The 20,999-nt window shown below is 40.4% G+C and overlaps 1 protein-coding gene across 1 annotated transcript in view; it reads right to left on the bottom strand.

The window, feature by feature from the left end:
- The window catches only part of PDZRN3 (PDZ domain containing ring finger 3), a 269,039-nt gene that overhangs the window by 226,949 nt on the left and 21,091 nt on the right, over positions 1-20,999 (bottom strand). The window contains exon 3 of the mRNA XM_069562134.1: positions 16,473-16,580. Coding sequence (XP_069418235.1) covers positions 16,473-16,580 — 108 coding nt within the window. The remainder of the gene's footprint in view (positions 1-16,472; positions 16,581-20,999) is intronic.

Below are 20,999 nucleotides of genomic sequence, written 5' to 3'. Positions count from 1 at the left end.
AAAATAATAAAATAAGAATTTGAGTTTCAGAGAAAAAAAAATAAAAATAATGTCTTAATTGAAAAAAAAAAAGAAACACAAGCAAATGCCTGTCTCTAAACAATTTTGGTTTCCTTCCTTGGCTCAAGGGTTCAAAGGAAAAATTAAGACAGTTGCTCTATATTACTTACCATTTTAGGGATTAATAATTCAAATTTTAAAGTCTCTGTTTGCAAACAGTATTAGAAAATAGAGCAGGGACTATGAAGACATTTCTACTGGATTTCTTGTTATTCATGTTTGCATTGTTTTTAGCTTAATTTAATTCTATGAAGACATTCATCTATTTTTGGCTTGTTGTATTTTCTCACTAATGCAGCACAGAACACAAGTCTCAAACATTTTAGCCCAGGAAGATATCAGTAAAAAGATTAAACTCTGTGTACTATGTTGGGCTGTAAACATCATCTCACTTATCATCCTGGGCGTGATCTAGGGGCAAGGAGCAGTGAAGACCTTTCCCAAGGTCTTTGCTTAATGCTCTAATTTGTATTCCCCTCCAAAGAAGCCCTTAGAAAATTCTATCAAGGTTTATGGCTTCACTGACAACTTGGTTTGATAAACAACGGAATTGTTTCTTGGAGCATGTATAAAAATTCCATGGCAACAATAGTGGCTAAACTTCCATCTAAGAACATGACACATTCAAAATAAAAGGGAGTGAAGGCATCTTCCAGAACCTAATTATTCTTGATTTTATGTTGCCAAACCTGGGTCCTATGGGTGCTAAGACCCAAGACAACAAGAGGACTCTTTGCAACCCTATGGACTATAGCCCCCCAGGCTCCTTGGTCCATGGGATTTTCCAGGCAAGAATACTGGAGTGGGTTGCCATGCCCTCCTCCAGGGGATCTTGCCAATCCAGATGTTAAGCCCACGCCTCATATCTCCTACATTGGCAGGCGGGTTCTTTACCACTAGCGGCACCTGGAAAGCCCAATGAGAGGACAAAGGTGACCAGTGTCAAATATTTTCCAAATACACTGGCAAAGCCTGTTGCTTCATAAGCAAAGAGCACAACTACTATAGGAAACTTGTACTCCATCTCACAGAAACTGAGTTAACCAGAGAATACACAATTTCCTGTATCGGATTGCTAAATATGACTAAGAGCTATGTTTTCTTAAAATATAAAGTCTGGAATTCATAAATGAAGGCAACTTTTAAGTTTAATTTATAAAATCATTGTGGTATCTCAAAAATCAAACACCTGATTTTCTTATGCCTCATTATATTTATATTGCTTCCCCCAAAATGGAACTCTACTCCTGAATTCCCCCTGGCAGGAGAAGATATATCTATTTTAAGCTGATGCTATTCCTGTATGGACAGCTGGAAGATTCCACCTGTCCAGAGGAGGTGTTGTCAAAGTATCAAATGTCCCCAAGACCTCATGACACAGTGTCACCTGCCTTTAAGGCTTCTAATGTTGGTCTTCCTGTAGTTTTACTCTCAGAAACTGGTCCTATAACTTGAAAATCTGTTTCCAAGTCAGCAGGCACCCTGTTCGGTCCTGAAAGTGAAAGTGAAGTCGCTCAATCGTGTCCAACTCTTTGCGACCAGTGGACTGTAGCCCACCAAGCTCCTTCGTCCATGGGATTCTCCAGGCAAGAATACTGGAGTGGGTTGCCATTTCCTTCTCCAGTCCTGAGAACACTGCAAATCCAGAGCTTAATCCATGTGTCCCTATTCTCTGGGGCTTAAACTCCAGCAGGACCTGCCTTGGTCCTTAACAAACTGCACATTTCACAGGGAAACCTCCTCCTTAGCGGGGCCCTACAGATGCTGAATTCAGAAGTCCAAGTAGGTGTAACTTACAAACTCCCCCCTCCTCAGATTCTATAAGTCAGTCACCACACGTGGCACATGAAGCAGTCACATCAAATGCCAGGCAAATACACTTTTCCCTTCTGAGAGAAGAAACTACCCTGGACACCAGAACTTCACATGCAGGAGCAAGTTAGGCTTCCAAAGGCTGGACCTAGGTCCCCTCTGTAGTCAGTCCATTATGACGCAAGTGACCGCTAACTAATGCCCTCCATCTGTTGCTGGCCCACGGAATCCGTGAACTTTGCCTCTGGCAAGACGTTCCTAAGTGGAAAGTTGACAGGTAGTGGAGCTCAGATTTTTTAAATACAGTCATATGCCTTAATAAATCTGACTCCATTCTTTGGCAAGAGGCTGGAGCTTAGATGTGCCATCCACAGATGCAACAGACTCCAGGGTATAATATCAGGAAAAGACATCTGCTCTCAACATGGAAGGTACAGTTCTTTCCTCCACAGCAGAATGTTTCCAAACTCTTGGCCACTGCCTTTTAGTGAGCCATGAAATCAACTCAGTGGGTGGCAAACAGCATTAAAAGAAAAAGAATTAAATAGAAACACCAGACTTCTGAATGTAGTAAGGATAAATATCTTTCATGAACCTTTTCTTAATTTTTAGACACATACACCGAGACTCATTCACACTATTGAGTGCTGTACTGGGATTATATAAAACATATTTCTTACCAAAAAAGCTTGCAAATGCTCTTTCAAAGAGGAGGATAGCGGGAGGGGCTTTGAGGGGCAGTACTTAATTATCTATGTTTGAGATGCATAAACTGACAAATGTGCATAGTATAAACAGCTACAATTGGAATGTATATAGTATAGATTTTCAGAAATTTATCAAAACGAATAAAACTTTATCAAAGATGGATGCCCTGATATCTGGCTGTGATTCACCTCTTCACCTCTGAAATTATATTTTTTAATTTTCATTTATCTTTGGCTGCACAGGGTCTTCATTGCTGCACACAGGCTTTCTCTAGTTGCAGTGAGTTGGCCCTACTCTCTAGATGCCACGCTTGGGCTTAGTTGTTCCACCACACGTGGAGACTTCCCAAACCAGAGATCAAACCCATGCCCCCTGCGTTGGCAGGAGGACCAAACCCTGGACCGCCAGGGAAGCCCCTGAAATTCTTTAGCAGGGATGAAACTATTCCTCCTTGTGGTGGACTCTAACCTCCAAAAGCTCCTTCATTCCTCTGCCCCAAACTCAAGTGTCTACAAAAACTATCGCTCCAATTGGCACGTGGCCGCAGCGGGCAAGATGAAGTCCAGAGCACCTGATGTTACTGAAGCTTGTGTTAAAGGACCTGACTGACAGGATAAGCAGGTCATTCCATTGTCAATCTCCAACCTGTCCGATTTCATTGAAGAAAGTGAAAGTGTCTGTCACTCAGTCGTGGCAGACTCTTTGTGACTCCATGGACTACAGCCTGCGAGGCTCCTCTGGCCACAGAATTCTCCAGTTCCTTTTCCAGGGGATCTTCTGGACCCAGGGACTGAACCAGAGTTCCCCTTATTGGAGGCAGATTCTTTACTATCTGAACCTTCAAGGGAAGCTCTTGCGTCTAGGGGACAGAGTCAATTTGAGCCTAAGTGTTTGTAACATTGTTTGATAAAATAAATGTTATCTATGTTTACCATGCAGAACGTGATTAATGTCCATCTTATGTCCATCCTGATGTATTTCCACAGCCTGAGCATATGAACTGATCATTATCCAGATGAAGACTAGCATGGGGCCAGCACCCCAGAATCTCCCCTGGGGCTCCCAGTCAACATCCTCACTTCTAATCCCAAAGGATAATTTTGTTCTTAAAGAGAAAGCAAGACTCAGGATCAGAGTATTCCCCAAGCAACAGCATCTGGATTAAACTGACCAACTCTACACTTTCAATGTATTTATTTCTACTGTTGCCTTTTATTTACAGCACAAAATGGCTTTCCACTTGCAATCATGACATAAAGTTTCCTTTTAAAAGAAATCTAGGTGAAACAAAAGCATGTTTCTTTAAGAACAGTATTAAGCGCTGAACAAAACAGGTGGTGTATAAACACACAAACTGAGTGGGTGGTATGCAACTGACCCGAGTTTGAGAAACGCTTGTTCTTGTTCATGTTTGCTGATCAGCGTGAAATGATAAATTGGCTTAGCTGACTGACTATCCCCAACCCTGATTTTCCAAGGATGACAGTAGCTTCTCTCTTTTGCTCCAGGGTGTATCAGAAGGACTAATTTCTCTCTCACATTGTCTTACAACAGTTAAGGTTGGTGCTCTCAGGAGATGATACAATACTATTTTTCTAACCCTCTGGCTTGTACTTCTTACACACATCACACTTAATCAAGGCTGGACTAAGTTGATTCTGAATAAAAAGAAATACACTGATCTTTCTCTTCTTAAATTTTTTTCTATTTTAAGTTTTAAAATGTCACTTAGAACTGGGATCAACTATAACAACAGGCCACAAACAGATCATATTGAATGCCTTTGGTGTTCTAATTATGGCAAAAAGCAACAAACCCTTCCTTACACTTAACTTTCAAACAAACTGAAGGAGAAAGGAAAACATCATTTCAATAGAAGTAACAACTTCCTTCCTTGTCCTCTTCTCTCTGAATTAGTGTAACATCCTGTACAATCTACTAAACCTAGTAAATGTAGCAGAGGAGACTATCTGCATTTCACTTATAAGATGTACTAAACACATCAGGCAAATTAGCTTAATCTTACCTATGAACAGACTTTGAAGGTAATTAAACAACCTTGTCAAAACAAAGATTTCCTGGCCTGCACTTTACATAATACCGCATGTCCAAAGGATTCTTCTTTCATTTCTCACCAAGTATAAACAGAGGTTATTAAACAGGGATTATATTCAAAACAGCTTAAAACTTCATCCAATTTGTCCTGGGTCCACAATGACCAACTCACACAAAATAAAGGCAAAATCTCTCAAGTAACTCATCTGAAGTCAATATATTCAGGCATATACACTCACTCCCAGATTCATAAACATGCATATTCCTACGTGGAGTCATACATACACCCGCAGTTTCTACAAGCTCTTTAAGCAATCTTAAAAAAAAAAAAAACTTATTTGTCAAAACACAGTTTATTAAAGGTTTATGACTAATTAAAGTTAAAATGTGGTTTAGAACTTGATGAAAATGCAGATACTGAGGCTAAAGTAACGCTTCTCTGAAAATGATGAATCTAAAAAAGATTCAGCCAAATGCGGCATTTAATGTCTTTCTTCTATCTGATGTTTCCCTCTGCCATTTCAAATACCAAATGCAATTAGTCCTTCAGATATACCCACATGCTGATCAGGGCAGCTCAACAGAGAAATTATAAACTTTTCCAACTTTGCTACTTACTACCTTTAATTCTCCAAAAGCAAAGGGGAAAGTTTTTTCCAGTTTTCAATTTTAACTTTCAGCCACCAAGGAAAATTAAGATGGTACTCTACTGATAGTATTAATGTTTTGAACTTTCAATAAAAATATGATAAAAATTTTTTTCTTGCTTGATTCCCCCTTTTAAAATTCCTTTATCACCAGCAATTCTATTCCAAGCCCCCTATATATGTTAATATTCCCCCGTAGTTCCTATAAGCATAATGACTCAGATATTTCAGAGAATGATGCAAAGTATTTGAAATCCAGTAACATTACTATAAAAAACATACTTCATCCTGTTTTACATGTGCTCTTATCAATTCATTTAAGCTAGAGTTTAGAACAATAAATGAAAATAATATATACTCCATATGCATTAATACCCTGTGATTAAGCAAACTGATTAGTTTTTAATCAAGATAATGCTTAATATCAGGGTTTTTTTTTTTCATCTTAACTCTTTACCATATATATACATTTTTCTACATTGGTGTATTGCATTCATATCAATATACAAAAATGTTACCCTACAAAGAACATGATGCATCTTGCCATCTTAAGTGAAGATTTGGTTCAAAGAAATACAAACTCCATAATTTTAAGAAAATTCCAATATTCCTCATGAGTCAGGATAAAAATATAAATTTTAATCTATTCCGGCACTTTAAAAACAGCTGATATTAAAACGCAATCATTTTATTTTTAGAACAGTGAAGTCAGCACATATGCAATGAATTACCAGCTTCACACTAAGATATAAACTAAGAATTACTCCTGATTGATCAATTACTAAGATTTATATGGCCTTAGGAAGTGACAGCTCTTTCTCCATCCAGATTCAAAGGGCCACTAATTAAATAAAAGAAATCTAAAACAAATTAAAGTGATCTAGTCACAACTGTAATTTTGGGTTTATGAAACCATGCCACACAGCAGTATCAAAGTGCTGGCTTGTTGCAAGGTCCTAGTCCAGGCCCTGCAGAACGACAGGAAACACAGCAAAGCTAACCACCTGTGGAGCGTTTATTCTGGAGCCAAATTTACAGTTTTCAGACACACGTATTATACTCTTTATTGCAGCAACCCTGGGATATATGTACAGGCAGACCTTGCTTTCTTGTGCCTTGTCTTTAATAGAGCTTTGAAGATTACTAGATTTCTTACAAACGGAAGGTCTGTGGCAAAGCTGAGTGAGGCAGTTCTATGACATCATTTTCAACAGCGTTTGCTTGCTGTGTGTCTCTGTGTCACACTTTGATAGTTCTCACAATATTTCAAACATTTTCACAACTATTATGCTTGCTATGGTGATCTGTGATCAGTGACGTTAGGCATTTTTTAGCAATAAAGTATTTTTAAAATAAGGTCTGTACGTTTTTTAAGATAGAATGCTATTGCCACTTAACAGTATAGCATGAATGTCACTTTTAAATGCTCTGGCAAACCAAGAAAGTTTGTGTGACTCGCTTTATTGTGATATTTGCTTTACTGCAGTGGACCTGCAGCGCCCCCCTGGTATGCCCACACGGTTTTCATATTTCACAGAAGAAAGCACTGCTGGGAGAGAAGAAACTTGTCCAAGTTTGCGAGGCTGGCAATAGGAAAACTAGAACTAAAAATCTGATCTGAGTCCAGAGTCCACTGACTCCTAACCACTCTATATGCTGACTGCCTGTCTTATGACCCTTGTGTCAGCCACCTTCTTCTGTCCACTGGTCTGACACGGAAACTTCCCAGAGCCAGGGACCACATACGAGCTCACCATTCATTCTGGCCTATCTCAGTATTAGGGAGACTACAACTTGCCTCCAACAGGTGAACACACGCCTGCTGATGGTTTTTCTTCTACCGGGAGTCTAAGAACTCACATAACAAAGATTTTCAACAAGCCCATGACCCGTGATCACTCTATATAGTCTATTACCTCTTCAACTCTTTAAATAAATACCTAATATGAGTTGCATGTCTTTGGTTAATGAATTCTCAAATCAACATGTGTAGAAACACTAATGTCCCAGCAACAGTCACTCTAGGAAAAGAACAAAAACTGCCTCCCTTGATTACAGTCTGTCAGCATCTTCTATTCTGCCCCAAAGGTTCTCCAGATATTGAAAAATAAAACATAAGTATATTTAGCTTATTTTGGACTCAGAGGGAGAGGGAGAGGGTGGGATGATTTGGGAGAATGGCATTCTAACATGTATACTATCATGTAAGAATTGAATCGCCAGTCTATGTCTGATGCAGGATACAGCATGCATGGGGCTGGTGCACGGGGATGACCGGGAGAGATCTTATGGGGAGGGAGGTGGGAGGGGGGTTCATGTTTGGGAATGCATGTAAGAATTAAAGATTTTAAAATTTTTTAAAAAAAACTTAAAAAAAATAAATAAAAATAAAATAAAATAAAAAAAATAAAAATAAAAAAACAGACTGTCATGTTTCTTTGGGGAGTGGCTAAGAAACCACAGGCTGTTAGGCTTCTAGTTCTCTTGGTCCCCAGAGCTGTCAACTGACTCACTAGGAATAGCAGGAAAAGAGAAAGTGATAAAAGATGGAAATTGAGAGACTCAAACAAGCCAAAAGGAAGCAGAGAGTGCCATCCTCAGGAGAAGACGGGGTGGGACCCAGGCGCTCTGCACTTCAAATGACAGTCAAAATAGATACAGACAAGTAGAGAAAACAAAACCAAAGGTCCCTCGGAGCGGGGTGGCAGAGAACGGCGTCCCAGCTGCCCTCCCCTGGAGGCTCATGGGAACCATTCGCCATCATCAGACAAAGCTGCTGCAGCTTCCCACCCTGGGCTATAGGGAGTCTTCAGTGAAAGTGGCGTAACCGCAAATCAGCACTTGTAGCTGCCAATCCGACCGAGTCTTCACTGTGTAATTCCCACGGACAGTTCACAATCCAGCACTCCCTCCTCCTGCCCAGGCCCCTCATCTGTAGGCCCTGTGCTCAGATTTTGTTTCCAAATGATGTGGACCCACTGCTTTGAAAGGTTCCCCCAGGGCTTCTCCCACAGAGCTTATTTTACATACAATTCGTAGTTGTCAGACCATCCCAAACATCCTGGAGTAGGAAATGGCAACCCACTGCAGTATTCTTGCCTGGAAAATTCCATGGACAGAGGAGCCTGGCAGGCTACAGTTCGTAGGGTCGCAAAGAGTCATACACGCAGTCCAAACATTCCTTCCAAATTTAATAAAAGTGCGTCTAGCTCTTTGTGTCTTATACCAACAGACTGAAAGACAAAAGCTCATTTAAAAAAAAATCGTGACATGGGTTCTTGTTCTGAAAACCCCCACACTTAAGGGTCGAGAAGACAACTGAACAGAAACTGTGTCTTATCTGCACTGTTGTCAAGGATTTGCTGTTTTGCTGTTGTTGGGAAATTACCAAAGACTTAATTTTTGGACCTAATCTTCATCGGAAAAATTTAATGGGGATGCCAGTCACTTCTGATTTATCCTTGATTTTAAAGCACTTTGTGGAAGAGCTAATTAACTCTTCTTACTAAGGGTTGACCCAGAGGGACAGATTTAAAATTTCTGTGAAGTCACAACTCCCACACAATACAGTGTCAAGAGACAGTGAACTTGAATCATCTGGGCAGAGAATGGATGGGAGGGGGCGCGTCTACAGGCTGCCCACACAGTCTGTACCCGAGGCCACGTGCTAGGAGCTGGTGGAAAAGAGAACGGCAGGTAACTTCTGAAGGAAACATACAAGCAGGAGTCAACACTGTGATACATGAAATTCAAAAGAAACTTCTAGCTCACCATAGTTTTCACTTTCACTGTTTTTGTGGATTATAAAAATGAACACTCACTTCTGGGCAGAAGAATTCCAACATTCTGGAAATGTGACTTTAAAAACTTAAAAGTTTCTCCATAATCCCACTCTACAACTTTATTTAAAACCTTAGAATGTTTTATTAAGGCAGAGTATTTTTTTTCCTGTGAAAAGACTAATATATATACAAATGCCTTTAAAACAAACTGCCCCACAGCACATGTTCCAGTCTTCACCTAGTGTATCTGGCTGGTGTACAGTGATGTCTGTTACAAAGATGTTCGCTGAAAACCCTAGTCTGCCGTTTCTATTCTTTTTGAAAAACTGGTTTTAATGGCAAAATTGTAACAAGAAAATAACAACAGCAATAAAACCAAGTCACTACAGTCATTAGAAAAAAATTAATACATTTTTTTTTTAAGGCAACTGGGAGTAAAGAGGAAATACTCGGTGTTAATTGATCACATTGTTAATTCTGGAAAGTATATCTTCCTGAAATACATCAAGGTTTTCTCAACAGTCCTATAGTAGCACTACATTCTGGCTAAAATATGCAAGGGAAAAACAAATCTCAGAAGTATTATTGCTGACTGATACACTTGGCTTTGGTATTGAGTTCTTGTATAAGATACTAAAATTTTAATTTGAAAAACAAAACAAAACAATTCTTTATATTTGCACTTAACAGCAAAACTCCTTTGACTTACGTTATCTTCGAGCTCTACCCAAACAACATGACAGGCATGGGAGGCAGGGTGTAATTCTCTTCTTATTTTAGAGATGAAGAAATTGAGGCTCAGTATTTAGGACACTAAAGCCACAGAGTGAATAACTGAGTAGAAACCTAAACCTGGGGTTTAGGTTTAATTTTTATTTAAATCTCAGGGCTCTTTCCACCTCAGTGTGTGCCTTCCAACAGTAAAGAAAGGAGTTGCCTTAATTTTGCCAGAACTTCTACTGCTGCAGTACAGATTATAAGACTAGATGGAAGTGAAAAGAGTCCTTAAACAGCGGGGGAAAAAACCAAGATCCAACAAAGGTATTGTTTTTTGTATTTTACATCTGAAGACTGAAAAGAATGGCTGATACATTATTATTAAATATGCACTATGCCAACGAAAGCTGATACATTATTATTAAATACGCAGTTTGCCAATGAAAGGAGACTCATTACTTCCAAATGATAATGTTGTCATTCTAAAAACATCTGAGTCCATGCAGAGATAACAAATCCAGAGTTAAGCTGTCACCCCACCTCTCTTGTGTCCAAGGCAAACATCTCTAAATGGTCACTACATTCATCCCTCTCAACCCAGATACTGTCTCAGAATCCTTTCACAATGCAATCCAGGGTTCAACACTGGCACCAACTGCAGTTAGTATCTAAGATGAAACTCTAGTCTCTGCCTCTGGAAACAGAGCTGAAATCCATTACTAATAAGGGGTCTCTAAAACCTGTTTATTTTTGCAGCTAAAAAAGAATTTCTCAACATAGCTTGAATTATACCATCTCTTTCATCAAAACAGAGTATTTGTGTAACTGAGACAAAGTTAGATATCTCAGATTGACAAGAACAGGTCATACTTCTTAAGACAGTAATTGATACAGAATTCTTTCCTCTCTGCTGAGTGTGGCGCACGTCAGTACAGAGGACAGGGGCAGAGACCACATGTTTATTTTGAATATTACCCCCAAATGACTTGTGCATATCTCTGCCTGTTTAGCAACAGTAAGTTTCCTGTACACAGTTACACAAGAAATACTGAACCTTTCTTTCCCCTATCATGAAAGAAGAGTATAATTATAAAATCATATACTTTATAGCATATTTTTCCTGAAGAAATGGAAATAAAAATAGTGCGGAGATATTTTAAATAATTTCCATCAACAATTTTTAGTTCACTGATAACATCTAAGTAAATATCAGTGAGTTGATTCAAAAGAAGAGAGTATATTCATTACTATTTCAAAAGGGATCCCACTAGGAGTTACCAATTCTCAAAGGAGAAGGAAAAAAATTAACCATGCAGATTTGGATTGGAATTGGACGTAATGTTACAGGCATAGTTTTCAAAATATTAATACATAAAAGGATGAATGAAGAAATACATGGAGAGGTGTGCTGTTGTTGACGATAATGTTGTGTGCATGCATAGATGTTTATATTTTCTAACTGTCTGCTGAGAGTGCCTAGGAACAATGAAACCTCAAGTGTAACAATCATGCTAGCAGAAAATTTTGATTTCTAAATGCCACTCATGCTCCACTCAATGGAGTTAGAGCTACTTAGAAAAAAAGCGGATTCTAGAGTTGGGGCCAGCAAAGTACAAGATGAGCTCGGGACACCTTGAGGTTCTAAAAAGTAACAAGCGCTCAAAAAGTGATGGGAACACATCAAAGGATAGAGGAACTAGTTAGAAAGAGGTCCTTCTGGCCCAAACTGGCAACGTGAACACAAATTTTAAGATTCCGTGAGTCCATACTGAAACCGGCAAAAAGAGAGATGGAGATAGACAGAAAAAATAGGGAGGAAAAAACACTTTTTCTTACAACTAATAAACACAGAAGGAATGTAGTCAGTAAACCACCATTTGTCATCCATTGTAATAATAAACAATTCAAGGAAAACCTATAAGTGGATGTGAAAATCAGCGTATGAGAGTCTTAACAGGATATTAACACAACCTCAACAAAGCCCCTCTACCCCAACAAGATACAAGAAAAAAGGAGAAAACAGCACCTGCACAGCAGAGAAATCTGGCAGACAGGCCTCAACCAAGCAGTCCTAGCTAGCATCACCAATAAAAGGACAAAGTGACATCACGTGACTCTTGACAGGATGCACTGAGGAGGACACACCATCTCTTCTCCTACCCAGAATGTAGGACCGGAATCCATACCAAATTGAGAGAGGTTATACAAAAGACCTAGCTTGCATTCTGCAAAAGTATCAGTAGCAAGGAAGACAAAACTGAGGCACTGCTCTAAAGGAAAGGAAACTAAAGATATAGGACAACGAAACAAAACCTATGATGATCTGGGATTTGCTCTTGCTATCACAGACATCATATGCTCAAAAATCTGACTAAATGTAGATGAGACAACAGTATCCTACCAATGTGTATTCCCTGATTTAGATAACTGGACTGCAGTTATATAACAGAATGTCTTATTCCTAAGAAGTACACACTGATGTATTTAGGAACAGGGGGTAGAGACAGAAAAGGATAAAGTAGACGTTAACTGAGGGAATCTTGGTAGAGACTGTAGAGGAATTCATTGATGTAAGTCTGAAATTATGTCAAAATAAAAAATAAACAGAAAAAAAGAGCATCTTCTATTGCTTTTCCTAAAACTAAATGCCTTTCCAGATGAATCCATTTGCCATTCTGCAACTTTAGTTGGTGGGAGAATATTAGCTTCACTAAGTAAAATCCTGCTTTACCAAGGGGCCTAGTTTGGGAATGGAAGACAGTGTTAATTCATTCTAGTCAACTCTGACTCAGACTTTTCAGCAATGACACACTAACTAAAGCTGGAGAAAACAGAGAACGACTGATTTACACAAAGGCCACTGAGGATACACAACTTCTGTGACTACATGCCTCAGTCTCCAAATCATAACACTCCCGAGATGAACACGTATTTACAGAGGACTGTACAAAATAAAAGTAACTGGCAACAGAGGGCTTAACTCTCCTGCCTTCACTGCATTTGGAGAATTGCATTTATTATCCTAAAGCAGAAACAGGACCTTGCATTTAACCCAGACAACTGTTAGAGAAACTCACTTACCACCAAATGAGAGGTGAGCACGATGAACAAGCTTCTGTGTGAGGCGCCTGGCATCATAAGGTTTGGGAATAGGACAAATCTCTATCCCAGTCATCCTCTTTGGGGTCCCTATCGTACCCAGAGGTACTGGTGGAAATCTACGGAAGTGATTTTCACTGTCGCAAAGATCGAGGTGGGGACTAGGGATGCTAGAAGCCCTACACTGCACAGAGTCTTGGATAGTGAAGGATTATTCGACTTTCAGGATTACTTCCCCATATCATTCCAGACAATAGTAAAGACAAAATAACACACTTTTAATAAGTACCCGAGAGCAGACTCTAACTCTGTTTTACATATAAACACTAAGGGGGTTTTGGGGGTTGCAATTTAAATACATACAGATTACACACCCATTTTCTCAGCAGAATTACTCACCACAGCATAAAGGTGAAAGCAAGCCAAACATCCATCAATGGAGAAACGGGTAAACAAAATATGGTATATACTTCTACACATACAGTAGAATAGCATTCACCTTTAAAAAGAAAGGAATCCTGACACAAGCTACAAGCACACAGACAATCTTGAAGGACACGGTGCTTACTCATTCGCTTACACAGAAAGATAAATGCTGTGTGATTCCACTTACATGGGGCACACAGAGTTGTCAAATGCATAGAAACAGAAAGTAGAAGGGGGCAACCAGGACCTGGGTGAGGGGGACAGGGGTGGTTTAGTGGCTACAGTTCTAGTTCGGGAAGAGGAAAAAGTTCTGGAGATGGGACGGTGGTGATGGCTGCAGGACTGCACGCGTGTACTTAACGCCACAGGAAAGTACACTTCAAAATAGAGACAACAGTTAACTGTATGTTATGTATATTTTACCACAATAAAAAAAATACATACACACAGATGTGTGTAGATCAAAGGAAGACTGCAGTTTTTTTGTGCCATATCATAACCACAATCTGTTCACCACCCTGGAAAACGCAAGCGTGGAGGGCGATGCCTGAATCCATTGCACCGCCCACGTGGACCCAGCAGACAAGGAGCTGTGTAACCATGGCAATAAACATCACAGCGTCTTCTAATGTTGTCGTGCCTGAGCGTTTACACACTGATCCATACATTTTTTTATAAATGATCTCCCTTTTGTTCTTCTATTCCATGACAGTACAATATCCACCGCTGGGTGCGTATGTATTGGGTTGGTCAGAAAGTTGATTCTGGTTTTTCCGTAAATCAGCTGATGGAGAAACCTAAAGGAACTTTCTGGCCAAACCAATATATAAAAGTTAGTTGTGAATTTTGTTTCATGATAGTATTGATGGCATTTCACAGTATTTCTTAAAAAACCAAGGTGAGTGTGCTTGGCTCTGATGTGGGTGGGATCTACAGTTCCATCCTTAGGGAACAAAGAGCAGTAGGAACAGGGTAACTGCTGACAACTCTGCTGAGGACAAGACTCACTTGGTCCCTATGGATTTAATATAAGCATCCTTTCATCGGAATCAAAGGTCTTATAGTCAAAGTCTCGCGGGACTTTGCCCACTCCTCTGAAAACGAAGCAATCTGACGGAAAACTAGAAAACCCCTGACTCTTCTTAGTGATAAAACCCACATGCACACTTAAAATAATCAAATTCATGCCTGGTAATAAACTCAGACAGAGATGAGGTGAACCGGGGAACATTATTTTCAGGCATGGGAATCACTGCATCATGTCAAAAGAGATTAGAATCTGACTGAGAAGGGCACGGGGTGTCAACTGCAATAACACATCTACTGTTCCTCTATTGGGATCATCCCTTTTTCCATCTCAACACTGGGAACATGATTAATATTTTACATACTGTCCAAAAGCAGAATGTGACTTACCAGAAACCGTACTGAACACTTCAAATACAGATCCCCGCTTTGCCAAGAGAAAATCCTGCCCAGCTGTACATTGCTCATTTGCAAAACATAAGAGCAATGAAATTCCATTACTTAGAGAAACTGGCTGTTCCACCAAACCCTTGGCAACGGAAGCTGTACTTATCTTTTGGAACAATAGTCTCAGAAAATGTATTCTCTCTCTCTCTTCACAGAAGACGTTAAAGGATGCATTTGAACTCTTGAAAGAGCGTCCTGCCCAAACAAATTCCTGGAAGGGAAAATCCACTCCGCTGACCTGGGAAGTAGGAAGACTGACCCTAAAACATGCTGCAGAAAGAGTTCCAAGTTTAAGAACTCTTTAAAAAGTCAAGGAGGATATAGCATGGTTAATAATGTCCTTAAACCAAGATCAAGTATCCTTTTAGTAAGTAAGTTTCCACACTGCATCCCCTCTTTCTAATGAGTAACTCTTATACCATAACTTGTTTAGTTTGTTTTCTTGGGGAGATAAAACCATCTATTTTCCTGAGGATATAAACTTCCCTGAACTGTGCTGCTTTGAACATCGCAGAAATCATCCAAATTAGACCAGAAAAGCGAGACTCTGTCTTTCTCTTCCCAAGGTTCCCTTCCCAGAAGCATGTGGCCACTTTTCTGTTATGTAAGTCTCCCTTGTGGCTTATCCCATGGCCAGAGCTTCCAGTCAAACGTCTGAAATAGGCCAGAAATACACTCAAGAAGTATAGATACTATGCAAATGTGTTTGGAACATAGAACATCCAGTGGTCATAGGGCCATTTTTCTAGTTTCCTATTTAACGTGCTATATTAAGGCAACAGCACATGGGTGAGCTTTTTATGGGCTTCAACGTCTCATCCTGGATTCTCACATTTAATTTTTTTCCCCTCATAGCAATTCCAACAAATTGAGCCCACATATTCACCCATTAAAAAGAACAATCAAAATTGTCAAAATTACAAACAAAAAATAGTCACATATCAAACTTTGCAATGAGAGCCCACACAAGCAGGCCACATAAACAACTCTTGCCCTTTCAGCAGCTCGGGGCAGGCTAGGACACTGACCCTATTCCCAAGGGTCCTATGATTGGGCAGAAGTAGCTACCTCCCCCAGCAGAAAACTAGAAACCTCCTATACAGAAGTTTAAAATGATGAGTGAAGAGCTGAAAATGAGAGCAGTGGTGATAAGTGATCCTCCTGAAAATCAATCTTGGTCTGCAAACCCTTAAGTCAAGCAACTGGTTCAACTGGCAACAGGCAAGACACAGAAAAGGGGGAATGATACATACGCAGAAATAATTGTGCGCTGTGAGCTCCGAGGACATGAGAGTGATCCCGAAGCCGACACAATTACCCCCTGGTCGCCAACCTGAACAGAGTCCCCATTTGCACAATAGGGACTGCTCATCTGGTTCTAACTAACACACAGCTCCCCAGAGGTTTTCACACGAAGCTCCAACTGAAGCACACAGATCAGATGCACAGCCACGTGAAAAGAGCCAAATCGTCAACAAGCCACTCATACTTTAGCTTCTCTATACTGAATATAAACAAAAACTTAACACCAAAGCAATCAACACCCAATGTGGTCCCACACAATCGGAGAAATCTGTCTCCCGCCCAAACAGCCACCATTTGAGGCCTCCCTCCCCAACAAACATTTAGCCTTGAGCCGGATGAAGACTGCATGACGTTCTGCCTATGAAAGACCCCGGCAGTGTTCACATACCTCAATAATCCTGTCGTGAATTTGCAGGCCTCCGTCCTTGGCTGCGGGCCCACTGTCAATTATTTTGGATACAAAGATTCCTTCACTGGACGATCCATCTTGGTTGTCCTTTGGGTTAAAAAAACAAAGGCATGAATGCTAGGCATTAAGTTGATCATGAAAATCAAGCCAACACTCTTAAAACAGTCATGGACTCTTGCTGGTGTCACTAGTGGCAAGGGGGTAGAAGTCAGCTGTTTCCCCTCATATCTGTTTTAAACTAAAATTAACACATGGTAAAATAATTTGAGTCAGACTAAAAGGTATAAAATGGTGAGTCCCTTCCATCTCTAACCCACAGTCCTTCTATCCCTTTGTAGCATCAATTGGCAGTTAATCCATCCTTTCTAAAACATTTTTTCTTTGGCCAGGCCGCACAACATATGGGATCTCAGTTCTCTGACCAGGGATGGAACCTCTGCCCTCTGCAGTGGAAACTCAAGAATCTTAACCACTGGACCACCAGGAAGTCCCTTTCCAAAACATTTTAATGTATTACCTTCCTAAGTGAAAGTCTTAGTCTTTCAGTCATGTTCAACTCTTTGCAACCCCATGGACTGTAGCCCACCAGGCTCCTCTGTCCATGAGATTTCCCAGGAAAGAACACTGGAGTGGGTTGTAATGTCCTTCTCCAAGAGATCTACCTGACCCAGGGACTGAACCCACGTCTCCTGCATTGCAGGCACCACCTGGTACCACCTGGGCTACCAGGGAAGCCCATCACCTTCCTAAACAGATATCTATTCCTTTCTTATACACATAAATGGGATTATGCTCCACTCAACCTCTTTCACTTAACTTTAAAAATGTTAAAAATTTTTCACCATCTGAGCCACCGTCACCCTCATTTCCTTAAGTGACTAGACAATCAATCCTCACACAGGAGTCATTAGTACTGTTTCCAGTTGTCGCTTCCCTGCTGGCTGAGATGATAGAGAATCTGCCTGCAACGCAGAAGACCTGGGTTCATGGACAGATAAGTCTGGAGGGCTACAGTCCATGGGGTTGCAAAGAGTCAGACACAACTGAGCTACTAACACTAGTTAGTCGCTATTAGACACTGTATCACCTCCAATACCTTTCTACCTGTATTTTAAAATAAATACCTTTGCTAGTATATATTGCTACAAATCCCTAGCAATGGAACTGCTGGGTTGAGAGTATGCATATTTTATTGATGTTGCCAAATTACCCTTCAGAGAGCCTCTACTGATAGCTCATTCAACAAATTATATTCTCATATCCTTATAAGCACAAGTGTAATATTAAAAATTTAAATTCAATAATCTGATGGTGAAAATAGGCTTTTCATTTTTGTTGTGATTTGCATCAGAAAACCCCACCACGCACCATCCCCCACCTCTTCAATCCTAATGAATTCTGATCTCCAATCTCTTTGAATCCCTTTAGATCTTTCAAACTCCAGTCTGAAAGTCTCTGGGAAAGAAGACAGCTCACTGCTCAGTCTTTCCTTTATTTAAAATAAAAAAGCTTCAACAAACTCATTAAAAAAAAACAAAACAAAAAAAAAACCCTCACAGCTAGTTCATGAACTTCTTTCCAAACAGCATTGGGATGAATACTTTCCAAGAGCATGGATTAAATTTCTCGTGATTAACAGATGGATTTAGAAATGAAACGGCAAAAGCGCGTGCTGTTTCTGAACAAAAGGATTTAGGAAGTAAATTCAGGATGTTCCACAAAAAACTCCCAAATCCACCATCCTGGTGATTTTGCTGCCATAACACCGTAAGAACATCTACTTCAGTAATCATTTCTCTATACAAATACATCAAATTTGTAAAATACAAATACATCAAATGCAAATACATCAAAATTCCATTTGTTAAAAAATTAAACAAACCCCAAACCCTATATTCTAAAGAAGGAGAGAGATGACTTTGAAGTCTACCCCCTGAAGTCTAACTACAGGAACCCACGGTGGGAAAACACACACTGCCCAGCTTTCCTCTCCCCTCCCTGCCCCGCTGCTCACAAAGACACACACACAACACTATATAATGTTATAATAGGACTCAAAAGAAACTAAAATCACAATGTAAAATGAGCATTGAGTGTTTTTCCCAACATCTATCCCCACAAGACAAAGATAAATCTCCCACTGCCATTTGGGTTCCCTCAAGACTCTTCCAGGGGGGTGGGTCAGTAAGGCTGCAGGTGCTGAGCTGGATCAGCCGGCCCACAAAGATACCACTGCCCAGCATCACAGCCCTTCCCTCAGGCCTATTGCATGCTAACCCTTTCCCACCGGAATTTCTTTGAGACTTCCCTCTCTCTCACAGCCACTACTAAGGACGCACGAGTTGCAAGCATATCTCAGATACAAGCACAGAGAAGTGCGACAGCTTCTATTTACTGAGTACACACCAGGTACCAGGTACATGGAGCTTCCCAGGTGGCTCACTGGTAAAGAATTGCCAGCTAAAAAAGGAGACAAGGTTTGATCCCTGGGTCGGGAAGATCCTCTGGAGAACGAAATGGCAACCCACTTCAGTACTCTTGCCTGGGAAATCCCATGGACAGAGGAGCCTGATGGGCTACAATCCAGGGGGTCGCGAAGTCGGCTAAAAAACAACAACAGCCAGGTACATAATGAGTGTTCTCTGTCCATCATTTAATCCTCATAAGAGCCACAAGTGGTAAGTAGTATAAATATCCATTTCATAGATGAAAGAAATCTGAGACAGACAGATTAAGTGACCTACTCAAGGTCATATAGCTAAAAAGTGGCAAAGGTCTTTTTCCAACTAAGGATAGGCTGATTCTCTTACACAAACTCTAAGTGCTGCAACATTGTCTCCCATTGAGAAAAATTTCAAAAATACACATGAATTCAGAAATACAGCATTCCAGGCTATGGAATATTCCACCAGAGGACCCTGAAGAGTCTCAACTGACCACAAAGGGTTTATGGACAAGCTTAAGTTCCGTAAGAGGTGACGTCAATACATCAAATGAAAAGAGATCTGTGTTTACTCTGATTGAACTGCTTTGCATTTCTCGGCTAGGGAGGAATGAGGAGAAAGGGGCTGGGATTTTGGTTTTGACTGGTTTTGCAGAATAATACATTTGAACAGAAGTAATTTATCTTAAGGCGCATCAGAAAGTCCCAGCAAAAATCAGAGAGGGGCAGGCAAGAGCAAACACCAAACTGAGGTCATATGAAGACTGTGATAAGGGATGGGAACAGAATGTAAAAAACATAGAAAGCACACAATCAGAGAAAACCAAATCCAGAACATTCCTGATCCTCTCAGAACACATCTCTCTATTCTTTGTTTGGTGGCTCCACATTTTAAGGTGGAGCGATGCACCAAGGTGAACCAAATGACAGGATTTGTTTGGGTTTGCTGGCCTGAGAAACAGAAAAATGAAAGGGCTTGTTTCCATCCCAGGGGTGCCAGACAATGAAGTAAACTTGCCAAAGGCCGAAGGTCTGCTACACCAGACTGGCGGCTGTTTCTTTAGGGACCCGAGCACTCGTGAATGGGTGATGTGACTCTGCTAAGAGCATTACGTACTGCATGGTGCAATGAAAAGCCTTATGTCAGAGCCCCCCCGCTGGGCTTATGTCACAACTCAACCAAGCCTCCAACACAGGAATTCCTTGGGAAACACACACGTCATTCACCCTGCCTTCTACTTCCAGTAACTAACAATGAGTACACATTGTTGCTCATCCTGGCTTTTTAGCATGTTCTCAATGACCTGCCAGATTTCCAGGCAACAGGGCAGAATCCATTTAGGTTTTATTATGCTGCTTCTGCTAATCAGGACACGTTTTTAAAAACATGATGGCAAACACATGCATATGGAATTCAATTTCCCTCCCCAGGGCTATGCATGGAGTTCTTGCAAAAAGACCACATAAACCCAGAGTCCTTTAATGCTACAAAAATCAGTCTAGTTTGTGCTTATACCACTTTTTTAAAGAAAAAAGAAAATGACCTAAAACATATTTTTTGGTAAGTCTGAGAAAAACAAAACAAAACTGCCTTCTAGTGAACTTGGAAGCATCCTTTCATCCCTGGGGAGGTGCAGAAATGAAATACCATCTTTGTGGGCTTTCCCATTGTTGGCTGACAACAATTGCCAAGCCTTGAATTTGCCTCTCTGTTTCAGGCATTTTGCAAAATTTAGGCTCCCCTTTTCTATATATATGCTTTGGTGTGCAGAGAAGAGAGCTTCCTGGTTTGGACTCTTTGGCTACAGAAGCTTTCAAAATGTCTAAAAATGAAAAGCATCTTTCTTTACTGTAATTGTTTCTTAAAATGGTAATGGTAATGACGGATAGGGAGAGAATGAATAATTATGAATAAAAGCCAACTGCAGCCACTGTCTTGTTACATGTGCCAAGTGGCAAAACACGTTCTCCCGATGATAAGGTGGAGGATTGAGTCCCTCTGGTCCTGGGACCATGACTGAGCCAGTCAAGCCCCATTTGGCTCCCTCAGCCCCTCTCACAGC

The sequence above is a fragment of the Ovis canadensis genome, chromosome 19 (assembly GCF_042477335.2).
Source record: "Ovis canadensis isolate MfBH-ARS-UI-01 breed Bighorn chromosome 19, ARS-UI_OviCan_v2, whole genome shotgun sequence".
NCBI classification, from domain to species: Eukaryota; Metazoa; Chordata; class Mammalia; order Artiodactyla; family Bovidae; genus Ovis; species Ovis canadensis.
The sequence above is the reverse complement of the archived record's forward strand: the minus strand, read 5'-3'. Positions and strand labels throughout refer to the sequence as shown.